This window comes from Oratosquilla oratoria, chromosome 8 (assembly GCF_046742065.1).
Source record: "Oratosquilla oratoria isolate Oo_2021 chromosome 8, ASM4674206v1, whole genome shotgun sequence".
Classification (NCBI taxonomy): domain Eukaryota; kingdom Metazoa; phylum Arthropoda; class Malacostraca; order Stomatopoda; family Squillidae; genus Oratosquilla; species Oratosquilla oratoria.
The window spans coordinates 35,497,028-35,511,489 of record NC_134784.1 but is presented as its reverse complement, the minus strand read 5'-3'; the positions used below and the strand labels follow the sequence as shown (position 1 = coordinate 35,511,489).

Sequence of the window (14,462 nt, the reverse complement as noted above, 5' to 3'; positions counted from 1 at the left end):
GGGGGAAAAAGCCTTTGGTATAAGAGTGTATGTATGCCTTGGGAGATTATAAAATGTAATGAGAAATAGACATTTGGGAATGGAAGCTAAGAGGAGAATTTATGAAGGAGGATTGTGCCAACTGAATTGTATGGGGCAGAAACATGGAACATAAGAGAGGAAGAGTTTAAATGTGTTTGAGATGAAATGACTGAGAAGTATGGTAGGGGTGAGGAGGAGAGTGGGAGTGGAAAGGGAGTTGGGAGATAGGGTTGATGAAAGAAAACTGGGATGGTTAGGACACTTGGAAAGAATGAGTGAAGAAAGATTAGTAAAAGAGGTGTGTAAGGCAGAGGTGGAGGGAGTGAACATGAGCGGACAACCAAGAATGAGATAGATGAGTTAAAAGGAACTTTGGAAAACAGGGGAATGTCTGTTGAGGAAGGAAGGGAAAAGACAGAAGATAGGGGTGAGTGAAGAATGGTTGTGTATGGATGACACTGTGATGCATGGATGGGAGTGGGTGGGGGATGGGGTTGTGAGGGAGTGGGCATGAATGATATTTTGATGCAGCCCAAAGGGATTTTTTGCCCATCTATTTTTCTGCATGAGGGGACAGAAAGGGAGTGAAATGAAACAGCCTTCCTGTGGATGTGCTGTCTTGCTATATTGCTTCTGACCCAGGGCAGTGGGCGAGATGTAGGGATGACTCATTATCCAGGAGGAGCCAAGATAAGAGAGAGGGAGAGTGATGAATGGAAGTGGAGTATGTGTGAATGAAATGTGTAGGATTGGATTGTATGCCTTTATTTTTGGCTACTTCCCTTGTAAGGGGGATAAGGCCATTGGATCGTAAGAGGCGAGAAGAAAGGGATGGGGAGTGGGACTAGGCATCCTTCTCCTTGTAGCCCCACAGGGGACATTCCTAAACAAAAAAGTAAAGGCATAAGAGGGTCTGGGAGTTTTCCAACCAGCACCCTAAGGTTTGGGTCTTTTAATGTGCGTGGATGTGGTACGGATGAGAGTAAAAGGGAAGAGATAGGTAGTATGTTTGTGAGAAGAAAGATGGATGTGTTGGCTTTGAGTGAAACTAAGTTGAAAGGGAAGGGTGAGTGTAAGTTTGGGAGTGTAAGTGGGAGGTTATCAGGAGTGAAGAGAGGGCGAGGGAGGGAAGGGGTGGCTATTCTAGTAAGTGAAGAGATAGATAAACATGTAGTGGAGTGGAAGGAGGTTTCCTCAAGGATAATGTGGATGAAGGTGAAACTGGGAAAGGAGATGTGGGTCTTTGTAAGTGCATATGGGCCTGGCAGTGAGAAGAATGTAGAAGAAAGGGAAGCCTTTTGGATAGATTTAAATGAGTGCATAGAGGATTTAGGGAGAAATGTCAATGTAATAGTACTGGGAGACCTTAATGCTAGGGTAGGAAATGGTCCAATTGATGGAGTGGTTGGGAAATGTGGAGTTCCAGGAAAGAATGATAGTGGAGAGTTGATGGTGGAAATGTGTCTAGAAAGAGAGTTGATGATAGCAAATACAGCGTTTCGGAAGAAAGTCAAGCATAAGTACATATGGGAGAGGGTGGTGAATGGGAGGGTGGTAGATAGAGCGTTGATGGATTATGTAGTGCTAAATAGGACTATGATAGGAAGAGTTAAGGATATACATGTGCTAAGGGGAGAGGGTGGGGGAATATCAGATCATTTTTTGGTGGAAGCTAAGTTGAGAGTGGAGGATAGATGGAAAAAGAGGAAAGGGACAAAAGGTAGGGAGGTGCTTAGAGTGAACTCTTTAAATGAAAAGGAAAAGGAGGAGTACAAGAAGAAGCTGAAGGAGGAGTGGGAGGGAGTGAAGGATAGAGTAGAGCTAGGTGTGGAGGAGGAATGGGGATGGTTCAAGGAGGGAGTCACAAAGTGTGCAAGGATGGCATGTGGAACAAGAAGGACAGGAGGAAATAGAAGGAAGGGTAGTAAATGGTGGGATGAGGAAACAAAGAAGGTTGTAGAAGAGAAGAAGTGAGCTTTCACAGATTGGTTACAAAATAGGATGAGAGAGTCATATGAGAGGTACAAAGAAAAGAAAAGAGAAGTAAAGCAAAAGGTAGAGGAGTCAAAGTGGAGAGCAGATGTGAAGTGGGGTAAGAGTATGACAGAAAAATTTGAAAGTAATAAAAAGATGTTTTGGAAAGAAATTAAGAGAGGAAGAGGAGGCGAATCAAGTAGAGAAGAAAAGGTAAAGGGTGCAGATGGAGAGATGATAATGGAAGAGAAGGCAGTAAGGGGAAGATGGGCAGAATATTTTAGGGAGTTGCTAAATGTGAAGGAGGATAGGGAGGGAAAGATAGTTGCAGTGGGAAATACTAAGAAAATGAGAGTGATGAGTGAGGAAAATGGAGCAGAAATAAGGAAGGATGAAGTTAAGGCAGTTGTTACGATGATGAAATCAGGTAAGGCACCTGGTCTGGATGGATGCCATGCAGAATGTCTCAAAAAAAGGAGGTACAGTGATGGTGGACTGGCTGGTGAGGTTATTTAATGTTTGCTGGAGAGAGGGTAGAGTGCCAGAGGACTGGAGGAGTGCCTGCATAGTTCTTCTTTACAAGGGAAAAGGGGACAAGTGTGAATGTAGTAGTTTCAGAGGGATTAGCTTGTTAAGTGTAGTTGGGAAGGCTTATGGGAGGATCTTGATTGAGAGGATTAGGAGAGGAACAGAGGGAGTAATTGGTGAGGAACAGTGTGGATTTAGGACGGGTAGAGGTTGTGTAGATCGGATCTTTGTGGTAAGACAAATATGTGAGAAAGCTATAGGATAGGGGAAGGATGTTTTTTGGGCTTTTATGGATCTGGAAAAGGCTTACGATAGGGTAGACAGAAAAGCACTGTGGGAGGTTATGCAGATATATGGGATAAGAGGAAAGCTTCTAGGAGCTGTCAAGAGTTTTTATGAGAGTAGTAGAGCTTGTGTCAGGATTAGAAATGGAGAGAGTGAGTGGTTCGAGGTAAAGGTGGGACTTCGTCAAGGATGCGTTATGTCGCCCTGGCTGTTCAACTTATACATGGATGGGGTAGTGCGAGAGGTAAATGCAAGGGTAGTGGGTCAGGGATTGGAGATGGTTAAAGAAAATGGAGAAAAGTAGGAGGTGAGCCAGCTGTTGTTTCCTGATGACACTGCGCTTGTGGCAGGATCGGAGGACGGACTGAGGAAGTTGGTGACAGAGTTTGGGAGAGTGTGTGATAATAGAAAGCTAAAGATAAATGTGGGTAAAAGTAAGGTGATGAGATGTACAAGGGGTGAAAGTTGCAGTAGACCGGAAGTGAGCATTAAGGGAGAGCGACTGGAGGAAGTGGATAGTTTTAGATACATGGGTGCAATTGTGGCAGGAAAAGGTGGAGTGAAGGTGGAGGTAGAATGTAGATTGAGAGAAGCAAGTAAATGCTTTGGTGGTTTGAAGAGTGTAATGAGGAATAGACATTTGGGAATGGATGCTAAGAGGAGACTGTATGAAGGAGTGATTGTGCCAACAGCACTGTATGGGGCAGAAACATGGAACATAAGAGAGGAAGAGAGAAGGAGTTTGAATGTGTTTGAGATGAGGTGTCTGAGAAGTATGATGGGGGTTACTAGGCTAGATAGAATGAGAAATGAGGAGGTGGGGAGAAGAATGGGGGTGGAAAGGGAGTTGGGAGATAGAGTTGATGAAAGAGTATTAGGATGGTTTGGACACATGAAAAGAATGAATGAAGAAAGACTAGTAAAAGAGGTATGGAAGGCAGATGTGGAGGGAGTGAACATGAGGGGATGTCCTAGGATGAGGTGGATGGATGGGGTGAAGGGGGCTTTGGGGAAGAGGGGAATGTTTGTTGAGGAAGGACGGGAGAGGACAGAAGACAGGGGTGAATGGAGAATGGTGGTATATGGATGATGTGATGCATGAGGTGGAATAGGCGGGGGGATGGAGGGTGAGGTAGTATGTGTGAACAAAATTTGACGCAGCCCAAAGGGATTTCTCCCCATCTCCTTTTATGCATGGGGGCGGACGGAGAGGGGGAGTCGCCGATTTAATGAAGCGGCCTTGCTGTGGATGTGCTGTGTCTTGTGACACTGCTTCTGACCGAGGGCAGTGGACAAGGTGCAGGGATGACCCGTCATCCAGGAGGTGCTAAGATAAGAGGGAGGGTGGAGGGGTGTGGAGTGTATTCAGGGATGGAATGGGTGGGAATGATTTTATGCCTTTTCCTTTTTGGCTACCTCCCATGTAAGGGGGAAAAAGCCTTGGTATATGTATGTATGTATATACTAGACCACCCGTGACTCTTTGGGTCAAATATAATTTTGAATGATACATTGTTAATAAAATGGTCAATAAAATCGATATTAAGACAATGCTCTATTCAGTAGACAAAGGCAGTGACTTGATTAGTTATAAGAAGTGAAATGCAGAAGATTGTGACGTCATGTCGTCGTTGCTTGGAACACTACGCATCATACGATTTATACGGTTTGTAATATTTTGATAAACTCATTATGCCTCATAGATGCTAATTCAGCAGTTGGCTATACTTTTAAATACTGAATATGAAAATTTTAAACATTAATGGTCAGAAAATATGTAATCAGAAAATTGGAAATTCAAAAATTGGCAAATTGGAAAATTAGCAGTTGTGACGTCACGCACTCAGCACTGGGGTTCCTTGGGACCCACAGAGTGGATGTTGTGATATTATATCTCTTCTTCTGGTTGGCTGGTCCTCGATTGTGACGTCATATCTCTTCTTCTAATTGGTTGGTCCTCAGTCGTGACGTCATATCTCTTCTTCTGATTGGCTGGTCCTCAGTCGTGACCTCATATCACTTCTTCCTTAGTAGATGGTTTCAAGCAAAATAACAAACAAGATGATCAGAATTTTATAAGTATGTATAGATAGATATATATATATATGTATGTTGGTCCAAATAAAATTTTAGATATGTTGTTATAAGAATTGAAATGCAGAAGATTGTGACGTCATGTCATTGTTGCTTGGAACACTACGCATCATATGATCTTGTGACGTCATGTCTCTTCTTCTGATTGGCTGGTCCTCAGTCGTGACATCATATCTCTTCTTCTGATTGGCTGGTCCTCAGTCGTGACATCATATCTCTTCTTCTGATTGGCTGGTCCTCAGTCATGACGTCATCTCTCTTCTTCTGATTGGCTGGGTGATGGATTCAAGCAAGATAACAAACAAGATGATCAGACTTTTATGAGTATATAGATACATACATACATATACCAAAGACTTTTTCCCCCCACATGGGGGTAGCCACAAGGAAAAAGGCATAGAAACCACTCCCACCCGTTTCATTTCCTATATATTCCACTCCCCTCCACCCTCCTCCCTCCCTCTTATCTTGGTACCTCCTGTATGTTGGGTCAAATAAAATTTTAAATTATACTTTGTTATAAGAAGTGAAATGCAGAAGATTGTGACGTCATATGATGTCGTGACGTCATGTCTCCTCTTCTGATTGGCTGGTCCTCAGTTGTGATGTCATATCTCTTCTTCTGATCTCTTCTTCTGATTGGCTGGTCCTCAGTCGTGATGTCATATCTCTTCTTCTCATCTCTTCTTCTGATTGGCTGGTCCTCAGTTGTGACATCATATCTCTTCTTCTGATTGGCTGGGTGACTGTTTCAAGTAAGATAACAAACAAGATGATCAGAATTTTATAAGTATATAGATATATATATATATATATATATATATATATATATATATATATATATATATATATATATATATATATGTATATCAAACATCTCAAACACATTTAAACTCATTTACCCCTTCATGTAATCTCCTCTTAGCATCCAATCCCAAATGTCTATTTCTCATTACTCTTTTTAATCCCCAAAGGCATTTACTTGCTTCTCTCAATCTACATTCTACCTCCACCTCCAGTCCTCCCTTTCCCACCACATTCACACTCAAATATACAAAGCTGTCCACTTCCTCCCGCCTCTCCCCTTTAATACTCACTTCTAATTTGCTACCATCCTCTCTTCTTGTACATCTTATCACCTTACTTTTACTTACATTTATCTTCAACTTTATTCTTTTGCACACCTTCCCACACTGTCACAAAGTTCCCTAATCCATCTTCTGATCCTACTGCAGTGTCATCATCAAGCAACAACTGGCTTATCTCCCTTTTTTTTCCATTTTCTTTAACTATTTCCAATCCCCTGCCCATTACCCTTGCATTTACCTCTCACATTACCCTATCCATGTATAAATGTAACAGCCATGGAAACGTGACACATCCCTGGCAAAGTCCCACCTTTACCACAAACCACTCACTCTCCATTTCTAATTCTAATACAGGCTCTACTACTCTCATAAAAAAATTTCACTGTTCTTAACAGCTTTCCTCCTATCCCATATATCAGCAATACCTCCCACAGTGCCTTCCTGTCTACCTTGTCATAAACCTTTTCCAAATCCATAAAGGCCCATAAAACATCCTTACCTTTTCCAAAAGCATTCTCACATATCTGCCTTACCATAAAAATCTGATCCACACAACCCCTACCTTTCCTTAAACCCACACTACTCCTCATCAATTAATCCCTCTGTTCCTCTCCTAGGAGAGGAACTTCATATTTATTAGTGGTTAAATATGTGTTGATCTAACAATGCAGTACCCAACATTAAAACAGCTCCATCATCTAGAAGATACATACATACATACCAAGGGCCCTTTTTCCATTACAAGAGAGGTAGCCAAAGTCAAAGGCAGAAATCCACTCCAATCCCTTTCATCTCCTCATATTCCACTCCCATCCACCACCTCTCCCTCTCTCCCTCTTTTCTTGGCTCCCTCTGGATGACAGGTCATTCCTTCATCTCACCCACTGCCCTGGGTCAGAAACAATACAGCAAGACACAGCTCATCCACAGCAAGGCAACATTATTTAATCAGCAACCCCCTCGCAGAAAAAGAGAGGACAGGGAGAAATCCCTTTGGGTTACGTCAAAGTATCATTCACACATACTCCCTTACCCCTCCATCCCCCACCCACCCCCTTCCAAGCATAACAGCATCATCCTTACACAATCATTCTTCACTCACCTCTATCTTCTGTCTTCTTCCTTCCTTCCTCAATAGACATATCCCTCTTGCAGTATCTAGAAGATACCACAACATTAGTTTTGTCTTGTAGTATCTATCTATACACCAAAAAGCTTCTTCCCCATTATAAAGAAGGTAACCAGCCAAGGCATTAACCCACCACCTACCTGTCCCACACCCATTCAACACTCGTTTATCTCCCTTCTACCTCGGGTTCATGTGGATGAAGGCCCATCCCTCCACCCCCTGCCCACTCCCTAGGTCAGAAGCAATGCAGCAAGACACTGCTACTGAATCGTTGAATTATTTCTTTTTAGGGTAAGGGATGTAGGCACAGAGCTAAGGATTTTCCTACAAGGGTCTGATTTATTGTGATTATTTCAGAATATCTGAGTATTTGGTTGGCCCTATACCAGAAGGCACACCTCTTGAGGAGCCCATCTGTCACAGTGACCTGCCAGCCTCGATGCACACCCTAGACCACCTGGCTGGTGTTAGGCACCGCAAGCTTCTCCCGCACTTCCCTGAAATGGGACTACGGGAGGCTCTGCAGACTTTAGCAGACAGAACTCCAGAACCCATTAATGTTATGGCTACACGTATTGCAAGATCTTTGTTAAAGGTGAGTCAGGAGAGACTGCAATGTCTAATGAATTAGTTATATCATTCATTTTGATGTCAGAAATTCCCTCTATGTGGAGGCTAGGATGGTACCCCTTACAGAGGACTTTGTTGTGTGGAATTTAATGAACCATGCACAGGGTTCAACTTTGCCAATGGCAGGGTTCATGCCACCATCCCCTTGACCTTGGTAGCAAATAACAACACCATGATCCATTTGGCCAGCAAGCTTCATACTGAATTAGTGGCTTAGCATTTTGTAATAGTTTTTACTATTATTTATCTAAAAACCAGACAAAGTTTACACGAGGAAAGTGTTTCTATCAAGATGAATTAAATTTGGCATTAGCTAAAATGAAATTATTGAAATGGATTAAACAGTCATCTTTTATTTCCACAGAATGAAACATCATGGATAGTTGCAACAGCAGCTGCCCTTTATTGGCGCGTGGTCGGCAGTGGAGAAAAAGCCGTGGACTGTCTACGGCATGCTCTTCATCAAGCTCCCAGACACATGAAAGATATCCCACTCATTTCACTTGCTAATGTTTTACACAGGTAAGTCTAAGATCAGAGGGAAACAAGAGTGTTGGATTGAAGAGGGTGCATGTCTTTAACTTGGCTACCTTCCTTATAAGGGAGAATAAAATCTATAGATAGAAGTCTGTGTACAGAGATGGATGTAAAAAGAATAATCTTGTGCCATTATTCTTCAGAACCCATCAGCACCTTTACTACCAGGAGGAGCAAATTTTAGGGGTTGGCACATCACAAGATGAAGAATTAATAATAATTTGGTAGCACTTAACCTCTTCACTCCAGGGCACATCGCACGTCTGGCAGCATTAGCTGCCCGACGTGCGATGTTGCATCATAATAATCACATTATAAAGATAAAGTCAGTGCTCAATCATTCGTTCTCTTTCACCTGTGAATATTGATAACCATAGAAAATATGATGAAGCCAGTTTAGAGAGAATGGAGGTTACGTAGGTACGACTACATTAGATATAATCAAGACGCCGACATTGGCATCATTGCGTACCCACTTGCTCCTCATGACGCCTACATAGGCATCACCGTATGGAAGTGGTTAAAAACATTATTTGTGTTGATGTTCACAGATGATGTTCTTTAAAAGCCACCAAATTATTATTCTGATAGGCACAGCTAAGATGAGAGGGAGGAAAGGGTGATGAAATGGAATGTGTGAGAGTGGGTTTGTGCCTTTTGACTTGGGTACCTCCCTTATAAGGGGGAAAAAGCCCTTGGTATATAGATAGGCTACAAAGCTCTCTGTGAGGGATACCATCCTAGCCTTCCAGTAAGGGGGAGTTTGTAACATTAAAACATATCATCATCATATAGATAGGCTTAGAGAACACCTATAGAAGGTCTGCACCCAGGAATTGAAATCCTTTCCATGAGTTCCACTGACTGGAAACCCCGCAGCCCCATGGTAGCTGGTAATGGTTCTTGGGTCATCCCATAGATATCTTAGAAGGAAGCCATGCACTAACTATTGGTACAACTACCCCTGTGAGGAAAGAGTAGCAGAAAGATTGTAGAAAGTTGAAGTGAATGGAATAAGCATGAGAGGAGGACCAAGAATGAGATGTACAGATGGTGTGAAGGGGGCTCTGGATGCACACATGATGTCTGTTGAGGATGGAAGAGAGCATGGGAAAGATAGATGTGGATGCAGGGAAATTATGAATGGGTGAAGGGATGTCACAGCCCAAAAGTAAGTGCTTCTCATCTACATCATAATTTATTTTGAGTGTAGCAGGGAAGGAGGGGAGGATGCTGGACAGTGAAATGGTGGGGGTAAACCATCTCTGGCATGGAAGAGTACTTTGCTTCTGACCTGAGCAGTGTGGCAGGAGACAGGGTGACCCTTCTACATCCCCGAGGTGTGGAGATAGGAGGAGTGCTTGAATGGGCTTTATTTCCTTGTGATGAAGGTGTCCTTGACTACCCCTCTTATAAGGGGGAAAGGACCGTAATTATGTACACACAAGTTACTAGAAAAGCTGTTGTACATGCATAAAAAGTTGTAACATTTATGAAATCTAAGTCTACCATGAATTTTGATTCACACTATTTATTCATTCAGAGCTGGACTGTACAACAATGCACTGGTAGTGGCTAATATGGCCCTTGAGATAAGCCCAAAATTTGTTGTCATTCACTTCACCATGGCGAACATATATGCAGCTAAGGTAAGTGACGTATTGATGGGGGTAAGTGACATATTGACAGGGATTCACCCTGGCCAAATGGCCTAGAGCAGCACTAGTTGGGCAAGAGGTCATGAGTGGAGGCAGTTCAAGGTTGCCTAGCAGAGCAAGTTCACATTAAGAGCATACTGCATTAAATTCCGTACTTCGAAAAGTATTCTTTTAGTAGGCACCTCTCTGAGAAGGAGACTTCAATGATATTAAATTGCATCATGTCACATTGAATACAAGCATTTACTAATTATTTCTTTTAAATGTCTTGTGTGCTTTTCATGGAATGCTTACTCACCAAGCACATAAGTGTTGGTATTTGTGGGAGAGATCAGAAGTGGAGGCTGTTCAAACTTTACTTTGCAAGTGAATTCATAATAAAGACATTTTACCTAAGCTGAGGGTATTAATGATAGACAGGTATTGTATTATTGTCAATGCATTACCAAAAAATCTGGGGTGCATTGCCGTCAATGCGTTACCAATTTTTGTTTCCTTAAGACCGATTTTTATAAAAAAAAAAAAAAAAAAAAAAAAAAAATTTAAATGGAGAACTATTTACTTCTTATGAATATTCTCAATAAAATAATACCTAAACTACAACATTAATATTCCTTATTCTAAAACATAAAATAACCAGAGCTGAGCACTTGCTTTACTGCGTTAGTAACCCACTACCTTGTCCAGCAGTAATGCACTCAGCTATGCATTTTGCATCAAAAAGTTTTCTGTAAAGAGGCACCATTCTAGTCTCCTTTAAGAGAGGGGAAGTTCATGACATTAAACTGAATTGTGTATTTTCAAGAAAAGTTGTAGATTGTGGTTCATATATGTGGTAGATATTGAGAAAAATTTCTTATCAGATTTCATATGATTCATTTTCAGGGTGACTTAGAAAAGGCAACAGCATTCTACCAATCTACATTGGCTCTGCAGTCCTCCTTTGAGCCAGCACGAGATCGACTTAGAGCCATTCAATGTTCAGCAATTGCAGAAGAATCTACAGTTAAGCCTTGAATCCTAAGAGTGATGGTATATTTATGTACCATATTAGGCTTGAATCTAGCAAGTTGAACTTTTGTCATTTTATCAGACTAGCACAAGGAATGGACAAAGGAGTTTGATGCTTAGTTTTCATCAATTTCTCCTTTGATATTTATTTTGTTGCTGATAAGGTTTTTATTTTCTCATATAGTTTGGTCTTTGGAACCATAGATCAAAGGCTTGACCTTTTATTTATTACAGAATAAGATTTACAAAATTTTGAAGATGAGCGACAGCACATTTTGTGTTGCCTAAGGTTGTGTTTGATTTTTGTTAGAGCCAGTACAAGTGTTGGTGCCTGTGCCATAAGTCCAATGAAGTTACCAGGTAGTAATAATGAACAAGTGTTTGTTTTATCTTTCACCTGTTCCTTTGTGGATTCACTGAGCTATAGGTGAGCAGTGTGACAGGACAGATTTGTGCATCTTGTGTTTTAGTGAAACCATGCTTACTCTTGAACAAAATTAACTCTAGTGCAGATTTACTTGTATTTTATGGTTTTCTGATTTTTCTTTCTCCAAATACAAGATTGCTTTGAAGACTTTTTATGTTTTAAATTCTGTTTTGATAGAGAAACACTTTGGCATGTGAAAGGAGTGTGAGCTTTGGGATGAAGTTTTGGGAAAAGTGTGTATAATTTGGAATAAAGTTTTGTGAAAAGAAAAAATTAGAATTCTGCTCAGTCACAGAGATATGTTAATTTAGGAATTATTATTTATATATATATATATATATATATGTATGTGTGTGTGTGTGTGTATATATATACATATTATATATATATATATGTGTGTGTGTGTGTATATATATATATATATATATAGTGTGTCTGTGTGTGCATGTATTTACCTAGTTATACCTATTTGTATTATATGGGAAGGGGAGCTATGCTCGTAGTGACCATCTTTGTATCTCTCGTCATCTAGTTTGTTCTTAAATTCTTGTATGGTGTTTGCACACTATTGTTTTATCTAATTTGTGTGGAAAATTATTGTAATTATTATTTATTTATTTTTATTTTATTTATTTTATTTTATTTTTTCCCAGATCTCTTCCATAACTATCCTTTTTGAGTTTCTTTTCATGTCCTTGTGTTTTTCTTTTATCCCACTTTAGTAAGTCTTCTCTGTTAAGGACTTCCATGCCTTTCATGATTCTGTAAATGGCCAATAGATCTCCTTTCTCTTCTTTGTTCCAGGGTTGGTACATATATATACCAAAGGGGTTTTCCCCCTTACAAGGGAGGTAGCCAAAAAAACAAAGGCATAGAAATCACTCTCACCCATTTCATCCCCTACATACTCCACTCCCCTCCACCCTCTTCCCTTCCTCTTATCGTGGCACCTCCTGGATGTCGGGTTATCCCTGCATCTTGTCAACTGCCCTGAGTCAGAAGCAATGTCGCAAGACACAGCACATCCACAGCAAGTCTACTTCATTGATCGGTGACCCCCCCCTCTCTGTCCCCTCATGCAGAAAAGGAGAAGACAGGGAGAAATCCTTTCAGGCTGTGTCAATTTAGTTCTCATACATGCTCCCTCACCCCCCATCCCCCACCCACTCCCACTTATGCATCACAGTGTCATCCATACACAACCATTCTCCATTCACCCTTATCTTCTGTCCTCTCCTGTCCTTCCTCAACAGACATTCCCCTCGTTCCTAATGCCCCTCTTACCCCATCCATCCATCTCATCCTAGGGCACCCCCTCATGTTCACTTCTTCCACCTCTCTCTCTCTCTTTTTTTTTTTTTGTTTTTTTTTTTTTTTTTGTCCCCTGTGGGGCTCCAAGGAGAAGGATGCCTCGTCCCAATCCCCGTCCCCTTCTTCTCGCCTCTTACGATTCAAGTGGAATTACTTGGTGGCAGTATTCTTTTCCCCCACCACAGGGAAGGTAGGCGAAAAAGGAAATGAATATTCAGAGAAATTGTACAGGACAGTAACAAGGGGTTGGGGGACAGCATAACGGAGGGACAGTCGTAGTATAAAAGCGTCATCATTTCTCTATGAACAGAGTTTTCCTCTATCACAGCCAAAATGATGTGTGGCTCTGGTCCGTAGGGGCGCCCCATATAGACCCTAAAGTATCAGCTGCATGCCACTTTGCCACAATAACATGCAGCCAATACCCCAGGAGGTGCTAAGATAAGAGGGAGGGTGGAGGGGGTGTGGAGTGTATTCACGGATGGAATGGGTGGGAGTAATTTCATGCCTTTTCCTTTTTGGCTACCACCCTTGTAAGGGGGAAAAAGCCTTGGTATATGTATGTATGTCAACTTTGAAAGTGTTGGGGCCATCTTTGTTTTTGCTCTTTGGATTCTTTCTACATTCATATACCATACAAATACCAAAGGCTTTTTTCCCCTTATAAAGGAGGTAGCCAAAAAAATAAAGGCATAAAAACCACTCCTACCCATTCCATCCCTATCATACTCCACTCCCCTCCACCCTCTTTCTAATTTCTTTATATTCTTTTTTGTACTGGGTGTCCATAGTGTTGCAGCATACTCCAATCTTGGTCTTATCAGTGTGACTAATATTTTTTTACCATTAATTCATCCAAGTAATTAAAAGCCACCTTTATCTTAGTAAATTATAGGTTTCTCTGACTATTTTGTTTATATGCTTGTCTGGGGACATGTCTTTGGTGATAATTACTCCTAGGTCCTTTTCTGAGCTTTCTTTACTTCCTTTGTACTGATTTTATATTGTCCTGATATTCTTTTTTTACTTTTTCCAAACTCTATTATACTACATTTCTTGATGTTGAAATTCACTTCCCACTTTTGGCTCCATTACCAGACTTTGCCCAGGTCTCTGTAATGATTCACAATCTTTTTCTGTATTTTCTTTCTTTAGTAGTTTTGCATCATCTGCAAAGAAGTTCATATAATCTTCTACACCATCCATGTCATTTATATATATAGTAAACACGGGAGCTAATACTGAACCTTGTGGGACTCCACTTGTCATTTCTTCCCAGATCAAGTTCTTATCTCTAAGTACCACTCTCATTTTTCTCCCATGGCAGAAATCTTCCATCCATTTCAATAATTTTCCTTGTACACCTGTTGTTTTGGGTTTTCTTAATAGCTTTTTATGTGGTACTTTATCAAACGCCTTTTGTAAATCCAGGAAAGCACAATCTGCCCATCCGTCCCTTTCTTGCATTATATCTATTAACCTTGAATAAAAACAAATCAAGTTTGTGGCACATGATCTTCCTTGTCTAAAACCAAATTGTTTTGGATTCAGTATATTGTTTTCTTCCAGATTTTAGTCCATCTATTTTTGATAACTTTTCCACATATTTTAGCTATTGTGCTTGCAAGGGAGACTGGTCTATAATTAGTTGGGTCTTCCTTATCTCCTTCTTTACATATTGATACAATATTGGCATTTTTCCAGTCTTGCGGTGTGTGTGCATGTGTGTGTATTATATATATATATATATATATATAGTATTTATCTTA

At 40.9% G+C, this 14,462-nt stretch overlaps 1 protein-coding gene across 2 annotated transcripts in view; it reads left to right on the top strand.

The window, feature by feature from the left end:
* Window positions 1–12,715, top strand: part of LOC143027689 (tetratricopeptide repeat protein 17) — a 51,400-nt gene extending 38,685 nt beyond the window's left edge. For both annotated transcript variants that reach the window (XM_076189133.1, XM_076189132.1), the window contains exons 17-20: window positions 7,477–7,714; window positions 8,114–8,271; window positions 9,830–9,935; window positions 10,830–12,715. In XM_076189133.1, the coding sequence (XP_076045248.1) occupies window positions 7,477–7,714; window positions 8,114–8,271; window positions 9,830–9,935; window positions 10,830–10,961 (634 nt within the window). In that variant the 3' untranslated portion in view covers window positions 10,962–12,715. The remainder of the gene's footprint in view (window positions 1–7,476; window positions 7,715–8,113; window positions 8,272–9,829; window positions 9,936–10,829) is intronic.
* The last annotated feature ends 1,747 nt before the right edge of the window (window positions 12,716–14,462 follow it).